At 44.7% G+C, this 26861-nt stretch overlaps 1 protein-coding gene across 1 annotated transcript in view; it reads right to left on the bottom strand.

Annotated features, from left to right (window-relative positions):
* Atp8a2 (ATPase phospholipid transporting 8A2) overlaps positions 1-26861 on the bottom strand; it is a 492798-nt gene that overhangs the window by 416549 nt on the left and 49388 nt on the right. The window contains exon 2 of the mRNA XM_032917468.1: positions 2284-2428. Within this exon, the coding sequence (XP_032773359.1) occupies positions 2284-2428 (145 nt within the window). The remainder of the gene's footprint in view (positions 1-2283; positions 2429-26861) is intronic.

Raw genomic sequence — 26861 nt, 5'->3', positions numbered from 1 at the left:
AAGCAGAGGCCATGGAGAAGTGCTGCTTACTGGCTTGCTCTCTCTGACTCATCAATCTGCTTTCTTCTACACCCAAGGACCACCTACCCAGAGATGCCACTATCTGCAGTGGGCTGGGCTAGCCTACCTTAGTCATGTATCAAGAAAATGTCCCACACCCCTGACTTGGCTCCAGATCCATCTAATGGAAGCATTTTCTCAACGGAGGTCCTCTCTTCCCAGATGACCCTTGCTGTGAGCTTCCTGTGCAAACCAGGGATGGGGTCAAGTCCCTATTTTATTGTCACTGTTTCACACCTTCACAGAGGGATACCGAAATTGGCAAAACTAAGCAAAAATGCCTTTTGAAAAGCACTTAAGTTTGTAATAAAGACAAAGATCCTCCAATCCCATCTCCTTATGTCATATTTAACTTCTTAAAAAAATGACCTCAGTGTTTCTGCAAGGAATTCAATAGGAATATGAAAAGTGAGGAAACGTAGAACTATATGGCCAATGCTGGGCTCCAGACGGCGTTTCATGCATTTGGAGTAACACAGCCATCATCCCAAGCTGTGCAGTCACTTCCCTATCTCCCACACATTCACTCCCTTCTCCAGCCCCAGGAACCACTAATGTACCAGGAAACACCGCTCTCTTTGGGGCACGTCACATAAATCAGTTAGTACAGAGTGAGGCTGCTCACGACCTGCTCTTTCATTTAAAACTTTGAAGGTTCACCCACGCCGTAACATTTTGTAGCTAGATAATATTCCACTGTGCGGCTCTTCCCCACTTCGTAGAGTCCTCTGAATGAATCCCTGAGTGTGGGCACATTTTGGCCGCCATGATTTATGCTGTTAATGAACATCTATGTACACGTGCTTGTGAGGACCTCTGTTTTCACACGTGTTGGCTATGTACACATAGCTTTGGAATTACCAGGTCCTATGATAATGTTACCTTGATCCTTTCGGAGGCAGGCCAGACTGCTTTCCAAAGCAGCAGCCCCAAACTTCATTCCTATTGGCCAAACGTATGAGGCTCCAATGTCTCCAAGGCCTTTCCAGATTTTACTATCTGTCCCTTTTTTAATTGGTCGCTCTAATTTGTTCGACTATAATGTTCTGTTTGCAATGCTGCACATCTCCAAAGCCTATTTACTCAGGAATGAAGACTCGGACATCCTAACCTTTACTTTTGAAATGTAAAATGTGTTCAAAGGTCGTTCTTGGAACACAAAATAAAGCCGCACGAACCTAGCACTCCCTTAATAAAACAAAGGTACCAACTCCACATACATATGTTGTGATTCTTTCCCAAATCCTATCGAGCTATAGAAATGACCAACAGCTAAACCTTTCTGCCAGTGGGGCATTATCAAGGTACTGTAATGGGTAAACAGAGTTTACCACAAAGTTTTAGCCAAAGCTCATAAAAATGAAGAACAACAGACTGTATAGCTTGTATCTCAATAACTTCCGTGGAAATCCAGATGGTCTAAGCAGCTCACAGAAACTATCCTCACAGACACAGAGCTGCTTAGAGCCCAAAAGTTTGATGGGTGTTTCAAAGTGTGCTAACACCAAGCTAAGAAACAAGCTTTACACAGTAGTAAGAATTTGCTTGCTGGTCAGATGAGCGGGTTGATTTCTAGCTTTCTCACTTAGTAGCTATTAATATATATATATAAGCATAGTACATTTCACATCTCTCCACTCCAGTTTCCTGATCTGGAGGTAATGACTTGCTCCACGAGACACTGGAGATGCACTGCTAAGGCATCTAACTCAGTGGCCAGCAGACAGAAAGCAGACACTAAAATGCTACCTTCCATTCATTTTTCTGCTGACTCTAGGGCAAGATTTCTTAGCAAATAAGACCCTTAGCAAATGCAGTGGGGTCACTGGAAAAGGAACGTGGGATTCCCTTAGAAAGCGCTTCTTCACAGATGTTCTGCAAACTACTCAAGTGAGCTATGACAAAGAGAACCATGAATGAGGTTACACAGAGATGTGGAGATTCTTGGAAGGCAGTCAGAGGTGAGAGGACACCTTCACTTTTATCCATGGCATTAGAATGCAAGGCCCATAGATGGGCTGGGTACAGCACTGCAAAGAAGACAGCAGCTGTGTTCACATGGCCCACTGGGCGCTGGATATGGACCTCTGGGCTCAAGGTGGGTGCAGGAGGCAGAGATGCGAAGTGCTGGGGGAAGCAAGTGAACTGAGGGCCGGCCGGGTGATGGAAAAGCCATCCCATTAATGTGAGCCTTGAGCTTCACCCGGCTGCCTGTTCTCCTACCTGATCCGGTTGTCGCAGAATTTGTTGAGATGAGATTGGTTGAGGTAAATTATGCGGGCCGGTGCCTCTAGCTGGTCTCCAACAGACGTGGCCCGGGACATCTCATCCTCTGCCTTCTTGTAGCCCGCAGAAGAACGAACGGGTCCTGCAGAGACGAGGCGCGGGGAAAACAAAACACAAAGAAGTCAGCCTCCGGGCCTGAGGCTGCGAGCGGGCTGCAGGCGGGGACCAGCTGCAAAGGATGCTCTGGAGAGACTGGGGCCGCCTATGTACCTAGGCTGCCCCTGGAGACTAGACCGTAGCCACAGCCGCCGCCGCAGCGGCAGGCCCCGCCCCACTCAGCCCCGCCCTGAACCTGCGAGTCCCCACCCCTCCGTGACTCGAGTTGCCCCACCCCGACCTGTGAATAGGCGCCACCCCCTGGGCCCCACCCCGCCGTGAACCTGTGAGGCCCCGCCCCTTCCCCGAAGCCCCATCACAACCTGAATTCGTGAAGAAGGTTCCCCGGCTTCTCTAGCTCTGTATTTACCAGAGACCTCACCACGCCCTAAACCTTGTGGAGGCCCGGTGGACCCAAGGCAGCCCAGTCACGCCTGATCCTCGCGATCCCGGGCCGCGGCCCAGAGCTCACCAGGGGATGGAGCTGGCTGTGCACTTAGCTTGTGGTACCCGCGCTAGCCACGTTGGCCCAGGGGCGAGTGCAGGAAGACCGCTTTAGACTGCCTGAGACTGAAGAGGAGGCCGAGGGAGACAGCAGTCAAGCCAGAAGACCTCCCCCTAGCCGAGGCCACGCTTTGTCCTTGCACTTGAGACCTGGTTTTTCTGGGCTTCTTTGACAGTGTTTGGTCACAATGAGACAAATAGCCCTAAGGAGATGCCCCACTTGAAGTCATCACAGGTGAAAGCACCTCCTCTGTGGAGTCTCCCACCAGATGGACAGAGCCTGCTCTCCCGGTGATCCTGCAGGAGCTCCTCTGCTGGGTGTCCACAAAGAAGTCAGATCACCTCAGAAGAGCAACTTCAACTCCAGCTCTGCCAGAACTCGAGCTCCCAATTAAGTAGTTCCTGAGTTCTATAAATTTGACAGCAAGCCTTATCTAGAAGCTTCTGAATGAGCTAAACTCCCCATCACTTTTCTTAGGAGTATGCAGAAATATATACTACACTGTAGGCACACGGGCATGTAACATACACACACACACACACACACACACACACACACACACACACACACACACACACTCAGAGCAGCTCCAACCAGAGCTTCTGTTCTGGAAATAAAGGCAGCTCACCTTGAGAAGGAACCTTCAGGCAGAATCAAAGCTCACAGAAAAACCAGAGCTCTGCAGTTAGAACCTTTTTTTTTTTCCTTAAATAGTCATCCAACTAACGCCTCATCTTCTCTATCAAAAGGTGCGTACAGTGCACACCACTTACAAAACTTGCATCTTATGGGAGTAGACTCCCACTTCCTAGCTACAGAGATACCTGTTCACAGACATGGAGAAAACCTGGAAAAACTACAGCTGTGTTTAAATCGCCTTGACCACAAGGATTACAATGCCTAACAGGAGAAAGGGGAATCTGAAAGGCAAACTGAGTATCCCGAGTGGGCATGCTATGCAGACCAGTGAAGAAGGGTAAGGCCTGGAGTAGCCTGACCCCCAGACCACACACCTGGGTCGTAGTCACAGCCGGACCCAACCCTTTTCTGCTCCTTCTCAATGAGTGCACCACACCCAGGCTATTTCTTACTGTAGGAGCAATCCCTCACCTCCTTCACCTTCACCACCACCTTCCTAGGGTCTACCCCAGCCAGGAGACAATGCCAAGCCCTTCATTACAGAGAAAGGGCAGCAGGAAACAACAGTGCCCACTTCCATAATGGCCTCACCATAAGCTCTGTTTCCTGGGTTTCCATCTACAAAGACCTGGCTTTGCCCTGTTTATTTTCTTTCAGTAGGCTAGGGATAGAGCCCGGGGCCTTTTCAGTACTCCACCACTGAACCATATCCCCGACCCAGGCTGCATTTGAATGCACCTGCTACTTTTAGACAAATGGAGATACGTTTGCGAATAGCCTGTATAAAAGAATAGGGTTTTTTCTCTCTGCCTGAATGAGAATCCCAGAGTCCCACAGCCTGGCACATGATGGGAACCCATAAAGGGCATCTTTGAATTTCCCAGGTAGAGCTACGGTGACCAGCACAGAGGATCAAAAATCTACCACTAGCTCGGATGGAACAGTCCATTGCCAGAAGCACACTAACACACTAACTCTCCACTCCTCTAAGCACCACATCCATGAAATCCATATCACCCAGGGAACTCCCACCATTTCCTACTTTGTGGACCACGTCCTCCTCGATTCTGTACCACACTGCTTTGTAAGTGATGCTCATAAACAGCCACACCTGAACAATCAGTTGTTAAATGCTGTTTGGGTCACAAAATAGGAGATGTCATCTCTTGTCCTAGTGGCAATCCACAGCATTAGAGCTGCCCAGCAGTGAGTGGCCATCTGTAATCAAAACTAAGAGGGGGACTGAAAGTGTTAAGGGAGGTCAGAGGTCACATGTTAAGGGAGGTTAGAGGTCACATGTTAGGGAGGTTAGAGGTCACACAATAACTTGTGCTTTGAGTGGAAAAACAGCTGCGGGCAGACTGCAAATGACATTAAGAAGGCCCAGCTTTGACCTGGGCTTCATCTAAAGCCACAGAAGATGTCTAAGCAAGAAAGATGAGCATTCAGCAGTGATGGGGAAAGTAGCAGGTGGCTGGCTAGACAGAGATCAGCTGTGCAGTCTAGACACAAGCCAGTAAACACATGAGTTGACTGAAGAATGAAAGAAAACTTAGACCTGAAAAATGTCTCATAGGGAAACTGGAAGACTTGTTTTTTGAGAGAGGGAAACCGGTTGTGTAGGCTGTAAATGGGAGAGAGAACTGAATTCCTGCGGTTTAAAGCAGACTAAGACTAGCAGCAGCACAGACAGAAATAATGCAGCGATTGCCCATGGTTAAGGGCACACACAACTCTTACGACTTGAGTTCAGTTTCTAGCACTTATGTTAGGTGGCTCAGAACTGCCTGTAACTCCAATTCTAGGTAGGAAAATGGATACCACTGGCCTATATGGACACTTGCAAGCATATGACATATATACACACATACACAGAATTTAAATTAATAAAAGAATGGAAACAATAGTTTGCCCAAGCAATTACATTAATTGCTTAATTAGTGTAATTAATTAATACTATTAATGGTGAAGGGTTATTGACACGAACAAGTGGTATCGGTGCAAGATGGACACCATATTCTCCCAAGTTTTAGAAGGCAACACCACTCATCTTCCTATACTTAACAGAGCCATGCTGGGGGGTTTTATTCTATGAAAAAATGGTTAATTGTCCCCACTACCAAGATCCAAATTTCTTCTACCACCGTGACCTCGTCTTGACCTACCGCTGAACTGGAAGACATATTTTCAAAATAACACAAATTGGTATCGCCTAAGGAAAACACCGTACCATTTATAGCAGGGCGCATTTTGATGAAGGTTTCAAATTTGGACTCCTGAGACAAAGCCTGAGTTAATGCACTTTGCAGAGTCCACCGCACGATAGCCAAGTGAATGCTTACAACTCCCCCAAATAAGCAGCCACAGTGTCAGCAGATAGACGGGTCAATAGATACCGGTAGACAAGAAAGAGACCAAGACAAAGGGAAAGAATTCAGAGGACACGACTAGGCAAATGGACAGGTGCCTCCATTTGCTCCCACAGACAGCTGACAGCCAAGCCTCTGAGGGAAAACACGTATCTCGCCTAACCCTGAAAAGTAACTGTCACAGCAGCAGTCATAAGTTTACGATGGGTGATGACGAACGAAGCTCGCTGGATTAGATGACTCTTGAAGGCACCTATTCAGCCACAGAACCTCGGACTGCTTCCTTATCCAGGCATCGAACCCCGCTTCCCTCAGGGACAAGCCAGAGCCCAGCAGCTACGTCTGTGTTGTGCGATTCTGTGGACACACTGCAGTTCTTTGAACCAGTGATGGCGACATGCTCTGAGGTGAGCCACGATGAATCAGCAAGCATGGAAGCCAGAAAGGATGCTCTCTGCACACACTTTGCAGGTCCAAAGGCTTCTTCCACCCACCAAGGGCACCAGGAGGCAGAGGAAAAGTTTCCACACCCACCAAATTGAAACCGATTATAGAAATCGCAGGCTGACGATTGTTCTAAAAAGTTGAAGCTGGTAAACATTTTAAGCTTTGAGTCACATGGTCTCTCATATTCCTTCTCCTTGCACATCCTCTTCTCTTCCTTCTAAACCTCCTCCCTCCTTTCTTAGCACAAAACATCTTTAAAGTTTTTTCTTACTGTTTAATTCTTCGGAGTCTTCCAAATGCCCTTGTGTTAAAGGCTTGGTCACCAGTAGTAGCATCATTGGAAGATGCTTGAGCCTATACGTGGGAAGTCCTAATGGAAGGAAGTTAGGTCATTAGAAGGGATATGGGGACCCAGGTCCCTTCCATCCAGTCTTTTCTTCCCAGCCATCATGGGGTGGGGAATTTCTTTCATCATGGGCTCCCTCCATGATAGTCTTCCTTGCTGTTGGACTAAAGTCAACAGGCCAAGTGACCATGAACTGAAAATCTGAAAACTGAGACCAAAATATGTTCTCCCTAAATTGTTTACCCAGCTATTTTACCAAACCGTTGGAATGAGGACTGATACCATTTTTACCTCACAGATCAGCTTGAGCCTCCATGCCAGTTTGCTAAGCACTAATATACACAGAATTCTTTCATAGTTAGACAGTGCTATCCCAACTCCACCTCCAGGAAATAACAGCTTACATCTATCACCCAGGCCCAGACCCAGGGCTATGAGTGGACCCATCCCAACATCTACCCCATAAATGAACTCTAGAGCACACGAAGGAGCCAATCCTAGAAATCCAAAGTTGCAGGAACTCCATGACACAGGGCAACACCAGAACATCCAAGAGGAATCCCAGTAAGGATCCAGAACTGAGAGCGTAACAGAAGGCAGAAGCCTCAAACTAGACCAAGGACTCATTGCAATGAGCATTCGTAAGCCAAGATGTGTGGACAAAAGAGTATACTGTGTGACACACTGTGACACAGTGCAGCTTCCACAACAAGATTCTTCTTTTCTTTTGCGGGGAAGGTTACCAGGGTGGAGGATGGGTACAAAGGGTCAGGGAGATGAATGGAAATGAGGAACATGATGTGAAATTCACAATCAATAAAAAGTTAAATCCAAAACAGTCTATCACTTTACACTTTCTAGCAGATGTGGCTATTCAGACTTTTATAATGAAGGATAAGAGGTTAATATGTCTTTCCCTGACTTGAAAATTACACAAAGGTGGCTCTCTCTACACTTCTAGGCATGGCTTCACTCTAGGAAAGCAGTGTCATGGCTGATCACAGAGCTTTTTAATCAGAAGCATGCACATGCACACAAGCATACATGTGCACACATGCACACACACACACACACACACACACACAGACACACACACACACACACCCCTCCTAAGATTTTCAAGCTTAGCTCTGGCTTCTACACTATACTGACAAAGCTGTTTTGTGCCTCTTGAGAACACAGGCACATCAGCTTGGGTGCTGGGGAGAACTGGGGCTGATCAGCTGTCCTAATCAGACAGACACAATAGAGATGCCAGGCAAATACAGAATGGGGTTATTTTCGCCTTGGCAGACACACTTCAGAGGTTTCTCGAGACCCCACTTTGCACAGAACGTGTCTCTCCAAATATAGCAGATGTGATCCACTCCAACCAAGAGTTCTGAAGCTCAGAGAACAAAGGGAAGATGACAGTGATGTGTCCGGATTTCTTATTTCTGTCAACACTTACTGGATTCTTTTCTCTTCTCACAGGAATAACAATAATGCAGCAAAGGTAATAGGCTGTGGGCTGCTTATGACTTGAAACATTGTGGATGCTGGATTCATTCAGTTACCGAATACCTCCTACATGTGAGGCATTCTGGTAGGTGGTGGGAGGGAGAAGTACACAGTTGAAGGCATAGCTTTTTGTCAACCTGACACGAACTAGAGTCACTTGAGAGGAGGGAACCTTAATTGGGGAACTGCTTCCATCCGATAGTCCTCTGAGCGTGTCCATGAGCCATTTTCTTGATTAATGATTGATGCAGGAGGACCCAATGTACTGTGAGTGGTGCCATTCTTGGGAAGGTGCATCTGGACTATACAGGACGTTCGCTAAGTGAGCCAGGGGGAGCAAGGGATCAGCTCTCCTCTGTGGCTCCAGCTTCTGGTCCCACTGTGACTGGGACGTGTGAGTCAGACAAGCCCTTTCCCCCTCATGCTGCTTTGGGTCATGGTGTCCACAGTAGCAGAGAACCAAACTATGACAAACTATGACACCTCCACTCAATAAGACCCGCAAGACAGACTCCTGTCCTCAAACCCCATTCTGTATCCTGTGCTAACTTATCTTGTAAATTAAGCAAAGATAAATGTGCTTCTCTGGAAACGTATTTCATAGATAAAACCAGACTTTAAAGGAAAAAAATCTGTGTTACATATATTCTCAACTCAGAGGATTCTTCATTCCAGGCTGGGTTGCCCGTGGATTAAGTACGAGCGTAGTAATTTTTTTTTTACAACAACCCTCTCTGCTAGGAGAGATTCTTCACTGCTTGTGACACCTCAAATCTGGACTCCATGCAAAGACATCAGTTTTAAAATCCCACAGAGAATTCCATAGAGATCGTGGTTATTGTAGGCAGGGGCCAAGATGCCCATCACTGCTTTAGTACCAAAGTCAACAAATGTTCCAGCCCCTTTCACAATGGCGCAGCATCTGAATACCAACTACACCCATCCTTTCACTCACCTCTAGATAACGCATCATGCCTGGCACAGCCTAAGCTGTACATACACAGACACTGAACCACACTTCTTTATTATCTGCGTGACACCCATTGTTATTCTTAAACATTTTCTATCCAGGGTTGGCTGAGTCTGCAGATGTGAACCCTGCCAGCACAGAGCACCAACTCCAGTTTTTAAGTTTATCCCATGAGAAGAGCAATCTCCTTCCTGACTCCTGTCTCTTCCTGTCTTCCTGTCTTCCTGTCTTCCTGTCTTCCTGTCTTCCTGTCTTCCTGTCTTCCTTCCTGTCCTGTCTCCCTGTCTCCCTGTCTCCCTGTCCCCCTGTCCCCCTGTCTCCCTGTCTCCCTGTCTCCCTGTCTCCCTGTCTCTGGTACCTTTCTCTATGGAATCATCACTGATGCGACCCTATTAACCAGAATCCCTGCTTTAGTGTGCCCTCCTAGCACTGCATTTTTATAACACAGCATTGACCACATGAAGACTTTCTTTGCTCGTTTTCTAGGATCAACTTTTGACACATGCTTCAGGAGGCAAGAGCCATGCTCATTAGCCAGGTGCCTCCCCACAGAAGAAAGGCATCCAGTAAATGTATCCTGGGCATGAACTGAGTAAACACAGGAACTTCACTGTCCTTCGTAAGTGGGCATAGGAAGATGCAACCCCTCAAATTCTATTGCAGCTACTCTGACCACCTCTCCTTCCTAAGGCAGCATAGAACAGAACAGCTGGGAAAATGGAAATGTCTAGTTGCTAAGAGCTCACCTCCTGGGAACATTCATGTGAGCAACTTTCAGTGTGTTGTGACGAAGGGTATTTTGGCTCCATGGTTATCCCATCTTCTCTTGCGCCTCTCCTTTAAATGATGCTGTGTAAATGGAGGAGATGGACAGGAGTATGGAGAAGAGCTGGGCTCCTCAACAGAAATGCCTTCTGCTTCGTCTGGTCTACAGAATGATGACCTATTCTTCCTGCTTGGATTCACATCCACAGTCATTGCATGGACTGCTGGGCTTTATCCAAGGGTAGGAATGGCCCTGCCTCACCCATGCAGACATGGAAGCATCTGCCACCTCCTGAAAGCCCTCTGTTCGCAGCCTTGTTAAAGGGCTCCTAGCTGTCCAGTCAGCACCTAAACTTCCACAGAAAAGAGTATGGCAGGTCAGGAGAGCAAAACCTGTTGCTCTCAATCATCCTTAAGTGTCTCTCATACCTCAGCAATCTGCTTGGAGAACTTTCTGCAGAGAAAGAAATCTGGACCTGACACTTGTGTTCCTCTCTCCCCGCCCCTCTCCTTCTACTTCTCCAACAGATCAAAGGCAGGGGCAGCTTTCATGAGCTCGCCTGATGCCATTCTCCAGGCAATGCCTAAAATCCCACTGAGGTGCCTCTCCTTCCAGGCAGAAAACGCTGAGACCCGAACCATCCATCAAGCACTTTGTACATATGCTGAAGGGTAGCGGATCCCAGGAAGCTCAAAGAAAAAGGTTCCTATTCAGTGGCTCTGTGGTTCTTGACAGGGATTTTCTTTCCCAGGTAGACAGAGCCTCCAACTCTGTGGAAGTCAGATGTCACTCACAAGGGAAAGGCACCTTCACTGTCTTCATCTATCAACCAGGGCAGCCCAGCTTGTCATGTTGGCTCATCCTCACTGGCCACAGGAGCCCAGCATCTGCTTCCATCAGCAATCTTAGTGCAACCTTCCAAGTCTGTGTGGTCAGACACTAACGAGTCAGTCCAGGCCTCCATTCCCAGCTTTGCCCTGGCAAAGCAAAGTTTCCCCAGTATTCTGGTTTTTCCTAACTTTCTCCCTGATTTGACATTTTGTGTATCACATTTTCTTCTCAGACATAGAAGTGAGAATACTTAAATTTAGGGAAATCTGTTACAGCAAAGGCATATGGAGTGTCTGCCTTGCAACATCCCCAGCCCATCCAGCCCTGCCAGACCAATCACGTTTGCCACATCACAGACGGGTCATTTGTAATGACAGTTCTCAAAAGCACACCAGGCATGGCAGCATATGCCTGTAACCCCATCACTTGGCAAGTAGGGGCAGGAAGAACTCTAGCACAAAGCCAGACTAGGCTACATAGTGAGTTTGAGGCCAGCCTGGGCTACATACAGAGACATTGTCTCAGTAAAAAAAAAGGTGTCTTTTGTTGAGCCTACCACCACCATTCCAAGTGTTCTATATTTACTGACCCATCTTATCCCTATAACAATCATGTTCACTGTAGAGATAATAAGGCAATGAGAATAAATCAGCCAGCCAACATCCAAATTTAATTTCCCTTTTTGTTATGAGTGTTGTTTTATGATTGTTTCAAGGAGTATCCTAAAATGACAATCAAATTTATCATCAACTGAATCCTCTATCACTCTAATTTTTCTCTGAAAATAAAAGTATTGTCCTGAATTCTATACACTACAGGGCAAGGAAAAGAGAACAAGAAGAAAGGAAAGAAAAATCTCATAGGCTCTCAGGCATCCAGGTTGGACCATGTCTTACTTAAGCCCAGAAAGCCACCCCAATTGCTAGAGATTACCTACCCCAGAGTCAGGGACACAGAGAAGAAAGAAAGGTGTCAAGATGCGTAAAATAGTGAACACAAGAATTTACTCATTCGTTCCAGGCATCCTGTGTGTAAAATGCAGGAATAAAGATTCTCCCTGGATGCAGGAGGAAGGACCCCTTGAAGGCTGGAGGTGGGAATATAAGCTTGTACAACTCTTATGGAATCAGGTATAGAATTTCTCTAAACACTGCGGACAGAAATACCATCCAATCCAGCCACATCGCTCTGAAGAGTCAAAGTCAGTGCACAACAGGGTTACCTGCCTCCTGATGATCACCACCCTATGAGTCACAGTCACAGTCTCCTTAGAACTACCAATAGCTGGATGGGTAGAGAAAGTGTGATGCACATATATGTGGATGTGCATACACCCCCAACAGAGTGTTACTCTTCCACAGAGCAGAACCAAGTCAAACCATTAGGGGGGAAGTGGGTGGAAGCAGAGAGCTGATGCCGAGGAACATTAGCCTGACTTAGACAACTATGTGAAGTTTGGGGGAAAAAAGACATGAAAGGGGAAATAGACTATTGGAATGGGGCAGGGCTTAAAGAGGGCAATGAGTCAGTGGGATCAAAGTACATCCTAGGTGACATGCCACAGCAAAAGTCATATTTTTGTATAATTAAATACACTCTTAGAAATCCAGTTTTGAAAGCCATCCTCTTGCATTTAATGATCTTGTGATCTGGTGTAGAAAATTAAGAGCAGGAGAATTCACAGCACTGAACAGCGGGTGCCGCCACCCCCAACCTGGAAGTCCTCTTCCTCAGTCTGTGCTCTTCCTGCCTAGGACCCGTCACTAGGACACAGCTTAGGCGCTCTCCCCTGAGGACAGTCCTTACTCTTGAGAGGGTTCACTGCTCCACAGTGCTCCCTTTGACTATCATCCACTCTCACCCTGATGAAGAAATCGTTCCTTTTTGGCTTTTAACCTCCTGCATGTATTCAACTCAGGCCAGCAAGGTGAAGAGTAAGAGTATTTGTAGTTATTTACTTTCCTTGGACCCACTGTTTAAGAACAGTGTAAAGCATGCAAATGTTATTCAAATATACAGTGTTATATCTAGTATCCAGAAATCTTTGCAAGTAGGACTTCTTCATTATATTTACTTTTATTGTGTATGTACATGAGGTGATGAGGATGGAACCCAGGGCTTTATGCATGCTAGGTAAGGCCTCTATCACTGGGCTGCACCTCAACCCCAACACTCATTCAAAAATAATCAGCTAGGACACGTAAGTGATACTATTTAAGTTGCTCCATTTACATTTAACCAGAAACATCACCACAATCGCGGCATACATGCAGACATTCCAACATGACCTGCGACATTTGTCATTATGGTAACCTACCCTAGAGTCACCACACTCATGACGGTCAGCTCTCTGTCACTATAACAAACACCAGAGAAATAAAATATGAAGAAAAGCTGATTTTTTTTTTGCTCACAGTTCTTGGCAGTTTCAGTGCAGTTTTTGTATTGGGCCTGTGACCTTATCCTAACACACACTGGAAATGTGTGGGAGAGCCCAACTGCTCACCTCACAGCCAGTACACAAGGCAGAAAGAGAGGAAAGTCTGGAGCCACACAATCCCCTCTGACATCAGTGACAGACAGACAGACAGACTCCCAGTGTGGTCCCACCTCTTAGAGACCCCATTCCCTCCTAACAGCACCTAGTGGGTGGCACAGCCCTTTACACACGGACCTTTGCAGTGGCTCCAAATCCAAAGAATAAAAATATTGTCTGCAATTCCAACCTAGGGTGGTTTCATGTTTAAAAACACATAGTTCAAATAGGAACAGTAATGACAATGATTGACGGTGATGATGGTGATGTGGTGGTGACAATTTCATCCTTTACTCCAATAAGAGGAAGACAAGAAACTCGTAAAAGTTGTAAGGCACAGCAGAGAAATGATGGCGGATGACTGTGTGTTTCAAAACAGCTAGAGGAGAGGATTTTCATGCCCCCAAGGACAAAAGAATGACACATGTTTTTGGCGATGAAATTCTAGCCAACCGTTTGATCTGACCATTATACATGGCAAACAGTGACACAGCCTACATCCCATAAAAATGCATAACTACTATGTGCTGATGAGAGAGAGAATATAGTTTCCCATACTCCATACACTGCCTTTAATGTCCATCTCCTAGTTAGGTATAGTGAGTAAACTTCCTCTTCCTCTTCCTCTTCTTCCTCCTCTTCTTCCTGTTCTCCTTCCTCTCCTTCTTCTCCTTCCTCTCTGCTCTCCTAGTCCTTCTCCTTCTCCTCCTCCTCCTCCTTCTTTAAAATGCAGGACCATGTTGTTCTCTAATCCCTGGCATGTACCATGTACTGAAATGAGTGAATGTATTGTTGTCCTTATTCTGTATGGGACTATAATGACAGATCTTGGTAACAACTGGCCTGAATTAGGAGTAGTGTGATGTTTACCTTTGCAATTACTTCCAAAGGTTTTGATTCATCTCCTAATCCCAGATCTGTAAGAGAATCCTAGCTGTTCCTTCCCCTCCCTATGTATGGGTTCTGAATCTCACCACTGCCCTCCTCCTCTAACCTCACCTCATGTCATCGCTCCCCATGCGGACGCTGCACTCACTCAGCCTCTTCTCAGCCTTACCTTCGAGACTGACAGCCACACAGCAGCCAGTAGCATTTTCAAACTGCAAAGCCAAGTCAGTTCATCGCCCATCAAATCGCACTGACAGCTTACGAGGCACTTCAAGCAGACAGCAAACTCCTCTTTGTCTTCATAAGTTCTATGGTTGTGTAGCAAAACCTCAGACGTGTTCATTTATAATGGACAGAAATGTGTTTGCCTGATAGTCCTGGCATCTGGGAACTCCCTGTTGGAAGCTGCCTATGTAGCAAGAGTCTTCTTGCTATCACATCACAGAACATTACATATGGGTCAGCGAGAGCGAGTAAGGGCATAAAGACCTCACTCTCAGAATGGTGAACCTTTTCCACAGTGATGTCATGAGGCCACTCACGAGTGCTGAGCTCCCATAACCCAGGCACCTCCTGAAAGCCTATTTCTCCACACCGCTGCATTGGTGATGCTGCGTTGGCAATGAGATCTCCAACTTACACCTCGGGGGCTTCATTCGAGCCATAGCCCCCACCATGAAGTCCTAGACTCTACTCTAAATGCAAGGCCTTCTCTGCTATCTCTCATATATGTCTAGTCCATCCCTGTTCCTTCTGCCTACAGTGACCTCAGCTGGAACTCCTTCATATCTCTACTTCTTTATATTTGGGTCTCTAAACTCAAAGCCAATCTTCCCAAATGGAATTCTTAAAAAGAATATAATTTAACTACATTCCACACACAATTCATCATTCACAGAGCCTTGAGCTAGGTAATGAATAATTCAGTCTCTTGCTGTGCCTTTGTTGTGTGTTAAGACATCTGTTGAATGGCTGCTGCTCAGAGTTAAACACTCAGCCCTACGGTAATTTATCTGAACTCCGTGGAAACGTTTGCTCATCTGCATCTTTATTTGCATCTTTCTTAAGCATACTATATTAACATATGACTTATACAAATGTAGCTATTAGTTCATATGAACCAACTGGAAACTTACAAGGGAAGAAAAGCACATACATACATACATACATACATACATACACATATACGTACATACATAGTAGAGAAGAAAAGCATACATACACATGTACATACTTACATGCATGCATACATACATACAAAATAGGGAAGAAAAGCACATGCATACATACACATGTACATATATACATTAATACATGCATACATACATACATACATACATACATACATACAAAATAGACTTTAAACTAAAACCAATCAGAAGGGATAAAGGAGGATCCTTCAACCTAATCAAGAGAACAATTACCCCAAAAGACATTACAACCCTAAACATATGGACCAAACCCTAGCATACCCAGTTTGATAAAAATCATACTACTAGACCACAAAACACAGCTTAACTCCAACTTTGTAACAGTCAGTGACTTCAGCACTACATTTTCTCCAACAAGCAGGTCATCTGGGCTGATGGTAAACAGAAAGCACCAGAAGTAGATGACATCACCAAATGGACCTAACACCTATGTACAGAATATTCTACCCAACAACAAAGAAAATACAGTGTACTCAGCAGCCCATGGGAGCCTCTCTAAAGGAGACCACAAGATATGTAAAAAAAAATAATCTGAAAAAAGTGAGTAAATTCACGTAACCTATCTGACCGCAAAGCAATGATGATCAAAGTCAAAGGCAAGGAGCTCCAGTAAGTGCATAAACCCATGGAGACTGAACAACATATTACTGAGTGGTCAAAGAAGAAATCTAGAAAGAAAATGTAGAATTGCTGAAATTAAATGGAAGTGGGAGACCAGCAAAGCCTCTGCGACCCATGAAAGCAGCCCTGAGTGGGAACTCACAGCTCTAAGTGCCCATAAAACCATCAGAAAGAGCACAAAGAAATAGCTTAATGGCACAACTCAATGGTTGCTAAAAACAAGAATAAACTAAGCTCAAATCTGGTAGATTGGAAGACATAATTAATATCAGGCCATATATTAATGAAATAGAAACAAGAAAAACAATATAAAGAATCAACAAATCTAAGAACTGATTCGTATGATTGACAGATCCTTGACCCAACTGATAAAAAGAAAGGCAGAGAGGAGCCACATTAACAGACTCAGAAATGGACACGGAAGCATTAAAACAGACACCAAAAAGCATTTTAGAGACTATAATGAAATACTTTAAAAATCTGAACTCCATTAAGTTTAAAAGACATGGAGTTTTAGATTCATGAAAATCATCAAAGTTAAGTCATAAAAGGACAACTTAAACAGATCTATAGCGAATTAGGAGAGAGCTCAAAATAGTAATTTAAAACCTTCCAACCAAAAGAGCTCAGGCCCAGACAGAGTCACAGCAGATGCCATGCATTCAAAGGTCTACATCCAGTCCTTCTTAAACTATTCAAAGAAAGGGAGGGAGGGAGGGAGGGAGGGAGGGAGGGAAAGGTTTCCAAACACCTGTGATGCTAGCATTTCTCAAATATCAAAAGCAGGTAAAGACACAACAGCAAAAGAAAACTACAGGCAATATCCCTGATGAACACCGATGAAATCTTCTCAGTAAGACACTTACTTGCAAACCGAATTCAGGCATGTATCAAAAAGGTCACGCACTACTATCAAGTTGCCTTTTCCAAGGCATAAAGGGATAGGTCACCATATCTAAGCCAACACGTGCAAACAATCACATAAATAGGCTTAAAGGCAAAAGTCACGTGATCGTCTCAATACATGCTGCAGAGACCTTTGACAAAATCCAACTTGCCTTCATGATAAATGTCCTAAAGGGAGTACTAGGACCGAAGAAAAGATACCTCAACATAATAATGCTTTATACAATAAAAACACAGACACCGTCCTAAATGGAGGGGAAACAACCCAATCCCACTGAAACAAAACATGAGAGGGGGCCGTCTACTGTTCTCGCTGCTTTTCAATATGGTGCTCAAAGCACGAGGCAGAGCAATAAGGCAAGAAGAAAGTAAAGGGAGACGAATAGGATGTGAAGAACTCAAATTAGCCCTATTTGCAGACAAATATCATATTACACATAAGAAATCACAAACACTTCATCCTAAAACTTCTAGAAATGACCGACGCTTGCAAAGTGGCAGGATATAAAATCAACTAGAAAAAGCCAGTAGCTTTTCTACTTTCTATGCCAATAACATGCATACTCAAAAGAAGACCATGGAAACACTATTAATCATCTATTAGATGTACAGCCGGCAATGTTTCTCTCCCACTCGATGGGCTTCTTTTTACTTAATGTTTCCTTCCCTATACAGTTTTATGAGATTCCATTTATTAATAGGAAGTTAACACTCACAGTAGCCTAAAATGTACCTAGTAACTAACACAGCAAAGGAACTGAAAGACCACCAGAACGAGAATGTTGAATCTCTAAAGAAACACTGAGGAAGTCGCTAAAAGACAGACAGACCTACCGTGTTCACAACCGACAGACTAATGCTGGGAAAGGCAATTTATATAGTGACTGCCACCTCAATCCAATTCCCCATGGCACTGTTCACAGAAATAGAAAAAGGATCCCAAAATTCATATCATATTGAACCACAAAGGACCCCACAAAGCCAAAACAATCCCGAGCCAAAGATACAATATTGGGGGGATTATTATACCAGATTTCAAGCTATATGACTGAGCTATAATAATAAAAACAGCATAATACCAGCATAAAATAGACATGTAGATCAACTAAGCAAAATAGAACACCCAAACTTGAGTACACGAGACTGCAAAGATGCCAAAATGCACACCTTAGAACCTCGACAAATGGTGCTGGAGAAATTCAATGTCCACACATAGAAGCATTAAAATAGACCCACATCTGTCATCCTGCCCCCCAAATCCAAATGAATCGAAGACCTTGATGTAAAATCTTAAACAACCAAGCTCAGTAGATGGAGCTTCGGAACTCTTATGGAAGAATAGAGGAAGGATTGTGCTCCTGAGGGGGATAGGAAGACCAACAGAATCAACTAACCTGTACCCTTCCCTTGGGGCTCTCAGAGTCTGAACCATCAACCTCGGAACACACACAGGCTGGACCAAGGCCTCCCACACATTTGTAGCAGATGTGCAGCCTGGTCTTCATGTGAGTCCTGAGCAACTGGAATGGGGGCTATCCCAAAAGCCGTTGCCTGTATGTGGGATATGTTCGGCTGGGCTGCCTTGTCTGGCCTCAGTGGGAGAGGAAGCACCAAGCCTTGCAAAGACTTGAAGTGCCAGGGTGGGGGAATACCTAGGGGGACCCCACCTGCTCAGAGGAGAAGGGGAGAGGTGAGGGAAGAATGTAGAAAAGGTTGACTGGGGATGGGGGTGGTGAGTGGGGTGTAATGAATGAGTGAAAAATAAAATTGAATAAAAAACAGATTAAGGTGCTGCAAAGGACTTTCTGAATGGGACACTCCATTTGTCAGTAATTAAGGCCAACAATTAATGAGCCAATTAAAAAGGTAACTACAGATATGAACAAAGATGAAAAAGAAATATCTAAAAAGGGGTTCGATATCCTTAAGAATTAAAATAAAATGTGAATTAAAACAACTTCCAGAGTTCATCTTACCCCAGTCAGGATGGCCAAGATCAAGAAAACAACCCAACCAGTCACAAATGTGGGCAAGGACATGGGGAAGGGACACACTTCGTCTCTGTTAGGAGGAAAGCAAATTGGTCAGACTTTATGAGAATCCATAGAGAGAATTCTTGAAAAGTTAAAAGTAGATCTACTGTTATGTCCCAGTGTGCTGGCTAGACTTAAAACTAGGCACAAATTAGTCACCTGAGTGGAGAGAAACTCAACTGAGAAAAACAGCTCCATAAGCTCTCACTGCAGGCAACTCTATGGGGCATTTTGAAATTAGTGATTGATGGGGAAGGATCCAATCCATTGTGGTGAGGCCAGCCCTGGGCTGGTGGTGGTCCTGGGTTCTGTGAGAAAGCACGCTGAGGTGCAGCCCTCCACAGCCTCAACATCAGCTCCTGCCTCCATGTTCCTACCCTGTTTGAGATCATGACATCTCTCAATGATGAACAGTGATGTAAAAGTATAAGGGGGAATAAACCCTTTCCTCTCCTAGTGTTCCATGGTGCTCCTTGACAACAAGAGAAACCCTCTAAGGCCTCAGCTATACGGTGCCTGGGAATGTGCCCGAGGGATTCGATGTCCTGCCTAGCTACTTGCTCTGCCGTGTTCATTACCACTCTAGTCATCAGAGCTAGGAAATGGAGATAATTTAAATGTCATTCGACAAATAAATGGATAATGAAAAATATATATGTATATAACGATGAAGTTATATCCAGCTTTAAAGAAAAATGAAATCATGAAATTTGCAAGTAAATGGGTAGAACTAGAAAACATTATATTGAGTGAGGTAACCCAGACCCAGAAAGACAACATCTCATGTTCTCTGTTATTTGTGGATCCTAGCTCCCAATCATTGGTTGTGAGTATATAACCTAGAGTAACCGAAGAAACCAGGAAAGTAGAAAGGGACCCAGGGGAGGGGCTCTTGAGATGAGAAAGGGAGAAATGGGGAAAACAAAAGGAGACTCTAACTGGGGAAGGGAGCAGAGGGTAATACTAGAGAACAAAGGGATAGGACTAAATGGCATTAAGGATGTTTGGGAAGCCCTAGGGAAACTTTATTTCATGCCTATTTAAAAATACATATATAATATGTATAAGTACATATACATTGATGATCATGGTGATGATCAGGATGAAGTCAAGTCACCGGGGTGATAATGTCCTCCCTAAAAGACATGGACCATCTAACAAAACCTCAGTGCCAGGCATTGAAACTTCCCTTGGTGACATTGGTTCAGAGGACTCAGGAGAGCCACCACAGTGTAGACTGTTATGTAGCCTGCGTATAAGAGACTTTCCTACACTCTCCTGCTGTGTGAGCCCTCTTCCTGTAGAGCTTTGTTTACTCCCGAGAGGATTGCCTCCCCACGCTGAGGAATGCCCTAGGCAAGGTGTTTCCTCCTCCCCTCCCCTTCAGCCACACAGCTAGGCACACTAAAGCACACTGCATAAGCAACCTCATTGGTCCACGAGAACTGCTATATAATGACCATACTTGATTATCTGTATGGTGTTCATTGTTTCTCTGCCTCTGTTTTGAACCCTGAACTATCATGGATTAAAAGCTTCAGAGAATCTCAATAAAGGGTTCCTGAGCTGATTCGCCTGGAGTTCCCTAACGCTGTGGAGTCTTGAATTTAACTTAATTCCTCAGCACGAGCCACTGGAAGACCCTGGTACGGTTGCCCTTGGCTTCTCCTAGGACCGGAAGGTACAGCTCTATTATTGCAGACGCTCACATACTTCACTTACAAGGCTTTGAGCAACTGATCTGGAATTGACCAAGAACCTCCTCTCTCAGGACTAACTCTCATAGCATCAGGTGGTGTCATGCAACTTGCCAATGACTGGACAATTCCTACACAGCTATAAAACCTATGGTCCACAAGAATGACCAGTCCGTCAAGATATCCTCAAGGTGCATCTTGGAGATAAACAACAGCTGTATAATTAGAATTAAGGCCCCCTCGATAAGAGGAAATTCATGGCTGGTACTGTAAATCTCGCCAAGCATCAGTGGCTGGAAAGGTCGTGGGCCCTAGAGGAGATCCTAGTACTTTCCTAAATCAGGATAATTGCTAACTCCATTCTAAAACCTCATCCTTATCCACAGATAGGTGTACTTCTCCCTAGTCATTAAAGAAACTTCCCTATATAGTAGATGGAGACCACTACAGAAATCAACAGTGGGTCAAAATGCAGAGCTCAGCAGACTGCTGTGTTCAAGGCAACTGACACATCTACCTTATAACTGCTATCCTACACCAAAGGTTCAGGGAACATCATTGAAGAGGGAACGGAAAGATTGTAAAAACCAAGAAGTCAGGTAGGTTTTAGAGTAAGAGAGACTACCGGAGTTAAAGACTTAGTTCATAATGATAAATGGGTCAGTTTCCCAAGAAGAATGAACAACCCTTAGTGCTTTTGTTTTGTTTCTTTGGTTTTGCCAATTTAACACTCACTAGAGTTATCTGAGAAGAGGGTACCACGCGTGATAAAATACCTTTGTAAGATTGACCTGTGGGCTAGCCTGTGAGATGTTTTCTTGATTAGTGATTGATGTGGGAGGGCATAGCCCACTGTGGGCAGTGCCAACCCTATGCAGGTAACTCCTGGGTTGACTAAGAAAATGAACTGAGAAGGTGGTAAGCGGCATTCCTTCTTCAGTTTCTGCCTCCATGGTCCTGCCTTGAGTTCCTGTCCTGCTTTCCCTGCTTTTATAAGCCAAATAAACCATTTCCTCCTCGAGTTGCTTTTGGTTATGGTGCTTATCACAACAATAGAAATACATAATTTGGCATCTATTAACAAATATGGGAGGAAAGGAATCTGTCCACATGGGGAAGTAGACCGAGACACAGCTGCACACCAGCTGGTACTGCACTTCTTCCAAAGCCAGAAGGCTGAGCGCAAACACCACACAGCACCTTTACACCAAGGACACCTGTAGGGCACTGTCCAACACAGGAGGGGCACACTGCCTGGCAAGGCAGACCTCCACCAGTACCGTCCCCTACCATCTCTTCCTGGAAAACACTGAGAGGTTGCAAGGAATTCTCTGCTCCAGCTGGAAAGAGATCAACAGCTCTTTGAAAAAATGCACAGACATTTGAAAATCAAGGAACATTCAGAGGGAATGCAGGGAGCAATTATGGACCGAACGTAAATAAATGCCAAAAATTATGTGCTTAAATATAGAGATGTATAGCTTAAATATTTATATTAGAAGAGTAGATGCACATGCCATACATCGCACACACAATTAAAACCACCAAGTGGAATAAACGGAAGGATACACAGAGGGGAAACCAGTCAAATAGGAAACGGTCAAACACAAACTTCTGAAGTCACAATTGATTCTGTGAAAAGATTCTCATTTTGTCTACAGATTTGATTTACAGGAATCATAAGGAATTTTCTTACAACTGTCCATAATTGAGAAACGTAAGAAATTATTTTATTATTATGAGGGAACACTTTTTTTAGATCCAATTAATAAGATATAATTGCCCACTTAAACATACAAAGCCCGGTACCATCCATCCCTTAGGAACATTAATAACAACCTGTAAATACCCAGAGCAGAATCTTAACATCACCTGCCATGGCTTCTCACATGAGGGAACACTTTAATTATACTGATCTACAGGAAGCCTGTTTAATTATAAATGAGTAAAACCAAGTAAAACTAAAAAAAAAAAAAAGTTATCCCCTAACCCAGTGCAGCCAAATTTTAGCCAACCTAAAAACTAAAAATCTGTCAGAATAAAAAAGGGGGGGCTTCAGTTTCCCTGAATAATATCCCCACAACCCTGACCTGGTCATTACACATGGTATACTTGATCTGAAATGTCACACGCACCATAAATACATACAATTCATATACATCACCTTTACAGAAAGAGGTGGAGGACCTCTAAGATATCCTATTAAAACACCTCTTAATCAGCAGCTAGGAGAAATGACGTAATAAACTGAGTTATACTAAAAGTGTTATTCGTCAAAACCTAAGTCTTTACTGTATTTAAACAGGAGGAGAAATGTGAATTAGAAAAAAGTTCAAGTTTTACTTGACTCATTTCATCTGGAAAGCAATTTGAAATGAGCATTTGACATGTGAATAATTACTTGGGAACTTCCTAGCCGCCCTGCTGTTCTCTAGAATTAGGTTGAGAAAATAAAAGTCGCATCAATCTCTACGCCTCCCCCCACACAGCATAGAAGAATCTCCTCACCCTTTTCTGCTTAGCCGGAAAAAAAATAGTGTTCAGCTCTAGTCAGACAGATTTGTTTTAGATAAATTTTGAATTTATAATGTCCTTCCCATAATAAATATTTCACTCAGTGAGAAACATCATAAAAATACCCGGTGATTCAATACCGCAGTCTCCTTGGAAGATGAGGTGACGCTGGCAAAGTGATTGTGTTCCTGTAGAATAAAGCCAGCTTGTGAGCCCCAACAGAGCCATTTTACCCTGACCAGTTACAAGAGTAGCAAATTCACTAGTTCAGCGGGACTGTCGGCTGCAAGGCTCTTGCTGAGGGCCGGGCAGCAATTTGAGAAACTAACACAGAACTGTGTTCCGCCCTTGGAGCTGAAATTCTCTACTGAGTCACAAATGTTGTAAGAGGTGGGCACTGTCCATTCTGCAGTAGCCTAACTGGCTTTCCTGTGAGTGAGGCACTGTCAGGAGAAGAGGTTGGAGTCCTGGACACATGGAGAAGAAGGGGCATTCAGTGACAATGGCAGCCAGTATGGAGGGCTGCCCAAGCACAAGGCTACCAGCAGCAACACCACCTCATGAGTCTTGAGACTCAATGGGCTCTAGAGAATCTGAGAGGAGAGAGGAGAGAAGGAAGGAAAGGGAGAGGGAGGGACGGAGGGATGGAGGGACAGAGAGTCGGAGGGTGGAAGGAGAACATTCAATCCCACAGATACCTATTACCTTTACTCTATATCCCATCATCTTACAACTTGATCAGCTGCTTCAAGTCCCACTGAATAACAGGGCGGTGAGTCTATCAAGGGAAGCTTAACCTTGCTCTTCACCCTGCCCACCTCATACCCTACTGACTGGCCACAAGGAGCCTGCCTCCAGCATCCCACACTTTTGGTCCATAGGGTTTCTTGAGCTTCCACCGACTGACCAAGCACTACTCCCTCCTCTACCCCACCACTCCTCTCTGTACCCATCCATTCTCTACAGGAATCCCATGTGTTGTTTGAGAGTAGGGAGTCCCCCTCCCTCCTTTCTCAGTAGCCTCTTTAAATTTTAAATCATCTTTTCCTTCTGTAGTCTCTGATTAAGAAGTAGACTAGGGGTTTTATGCCAGTACATGAGGATGGAGATTCTGGCTAAAATGTTTTTAAAAAATCAATACGTGACTAAAGTCAGCACGCCTCAACTTAGTCAATAAAACCAGGTCCACTTTGAGCTAGGAATAGTACGTGCACTCGGGACAGAGATGCTGGGGTTAAGAAGACAAGGACAAAGAGTGCCAAGTGCACACCATCAGGAGCTGGGTGCCCAGCCTCACACGAGCACACAGGATAGCAAGTTAAAGGGTAGCACGTCCAAGCAGGCAACGCCCATGGTGGGGAAATGACTAGGCCCCAATTTTAAGAACAACAGATAACTCTCAGGGCCACAAAACAGCCTTCTGGGTGAAAGAAACATCATATTTAAGCCTACCAAGGCAAGACTCAATGTTCAGTGTCACATTCTGGAGGGTGAGAAGAAACAAGGTGTGTACTGTGTTCTGAGGAGAGGGGAGCTTGGGGGACAGAGCCAGGCTGAAGGACTCAGCATCCCTGGGGAGCATCTAAAGCACTCCGACTGTGACACTGACAAAATACCATGACAGGAAGCACAAGCAAGAGACAGCAGCAGCACTAACCACAGAACACCAGGGCAGTGGGGCTAAGGAGGTGCTAAGAGCTCTCTTCTTTGGACATCTCTAGTCTGTGGATGCCTTTAAGGGAAGGTGTGAGTTTGGACATTTATGTAGATGTTAAAGGTAGATCTGGGCTGGTCAATATGCAACCCATTGTCTAATGATGTGTGAAGTGTGTGTGAACCTGGCCAGCCCAAGGAAAGCTGAGGTAGCGTGATATGGCTTAGTCACTGCTTTAAATGTTCAGAACAGAAAGAATGTTATGGTTTGGCCGTGAGATGGTCTGAACACATGGTCCTCAGCTGGTGGGAGTGTTTTGGAAGGACATGGATAGACCGGGATGAGAAGTGGAGCTGGGGACTGATCTTTAAAGGTACACCCTGGTGCCACATCAGGTCCCATTCTCTACCTCCTGTCAGCCACTGCAGTGTGACCAGGCACAGCTCCCACCCGCCTGTCTTCTCCTTAATGACAGACTAAACCCACTGAGATGACAAACCAAAGTAAACGTCTCTTCAGGAATACTTCTGAGGGGTATTGGGTCACAGCCATGGGAAACCTGGCAGAGGGGTGTGAGGTTTTATCTTCCGAAGCTGAGACAAACCCAAAGGAAAGGGCAGGGGGATAAAGATGAGAGAGGAAGAGTGAGCAGACAAAAGAAAAGCACTGCAGACTGACACAAACAGCAAACACACACACTTGAAAATCAAGCAAGAGAACGCACAGACAGCAGAAGAAAGGAAAGTAACAGCCACTGGTCGCCAAGAACTAGGTCTTTCTGTACACTTGAGAGTAACAAAGGAGAAGGAAATAAAGATTGCTTCAGAAAACAGAGAGCCCTTCACACTCGATCCTTCAAGATGGCCTCAGAACAGATTGTTCCTTGGACAATGCACGAAAAGAAGAAACACAGCTTCTGAGGGAGCGGGGTTTTAAGGCAGCTCCCTGCAGGCCCTGGTAAGAGCTCCATCTGGTCCAGCAGTGCACACCTGCAGTACCTGCAGTTCTAACGCTTGTGAGTCTGAGGCAGGAGGATAGCAAGTCCTTCCCACACAGAACATGCCTGTCATCTCTGACGAGCGATAAAGCCATCTCTGACTTGGACACTTGAGGGGGTTGGTGCTATTTTCCTGTTGTGAGGGAGATACAGGCGCAGGCACACTCAGAGCAGTAGCGATCTCTCCTCCCTTCGCCTGGCGTGCGCTTCTTCCTGTGTCAGGTTGCGAGCTCTTTGGCTTCCCTGACTGACAGGACTGTCTCTTAAGAAAGAGTTTCTTGCACTGGAAAGCATTGAGGGACAAGGAAGTGCCTATTTGCCCTTCCATGTGTCAAGAAAATAGTTTCTTTTCCTAAAACACTTTTCGTGTCAAAATCAATGTAATTTTACACCTGAACTTAACGTTAGTCATAATTGTTAGAGCAGAAAATTCTCCATTTTCATTTGTTATATATGATATTTTATGCAGTGTTACAGCAAGAAAATGTCAATGCGTTTCACAGTTATTAGGATCCTGTTAAAGTGTGAAAAGTGAACTTAGCGCATTACATTTGGCCAGGAGTTCTTGAATAGCACCAAAGGCATGGATAATAAGAAAAAAGTCAGGCAACTTGGGCTTGGTTAAAATTAAAAAGGGGTTGTGTAGCAAGAGACTGTCATCTAGAGAATAGTGAAACATTTACTGCAAACCAAATATCTGACAAGGGATGAGTATCCAAAATAGAGAGAGAATTTATGACTTCAACAGTAGGAAAATCCAACCAGAACCAAACGTGGGCAACGGATGTAAAACGGCCATTCTCCAACAACGAAAAAAAATAATAATAACCAGAAGGAAGAGACACTCGGCATTGTAATTCATCGGCAAGATGCAAATCAAAACTAAGGTCCACATCACACCCATCAGGATAGGCAGATTTGAAAATAAGAAAACTGAAAAGAACAAGAGTTGTTGAAAAGGAATTTGTTGGTAGAAATATAAAATGTAT

Source organism: Rattus rattus, chromosome 12 (genome assembly GCF_011064425.1).
Source record: "Rattus rattus isolate New Zealand chromosome 12, Rrattus_CSIRO_v1, whole genome shotgun sequence".
NCBI classification, from domain to species: Eukaryota; Metazoa; Chordata; class Mammalia; order Rodentia; family Muridae; genus Rattus; species Rattus rattus.
Note: the sequence above shows the minus strand (reverse complement) of the source record. Positions and strands in the feature narration are given on the sequence as shown.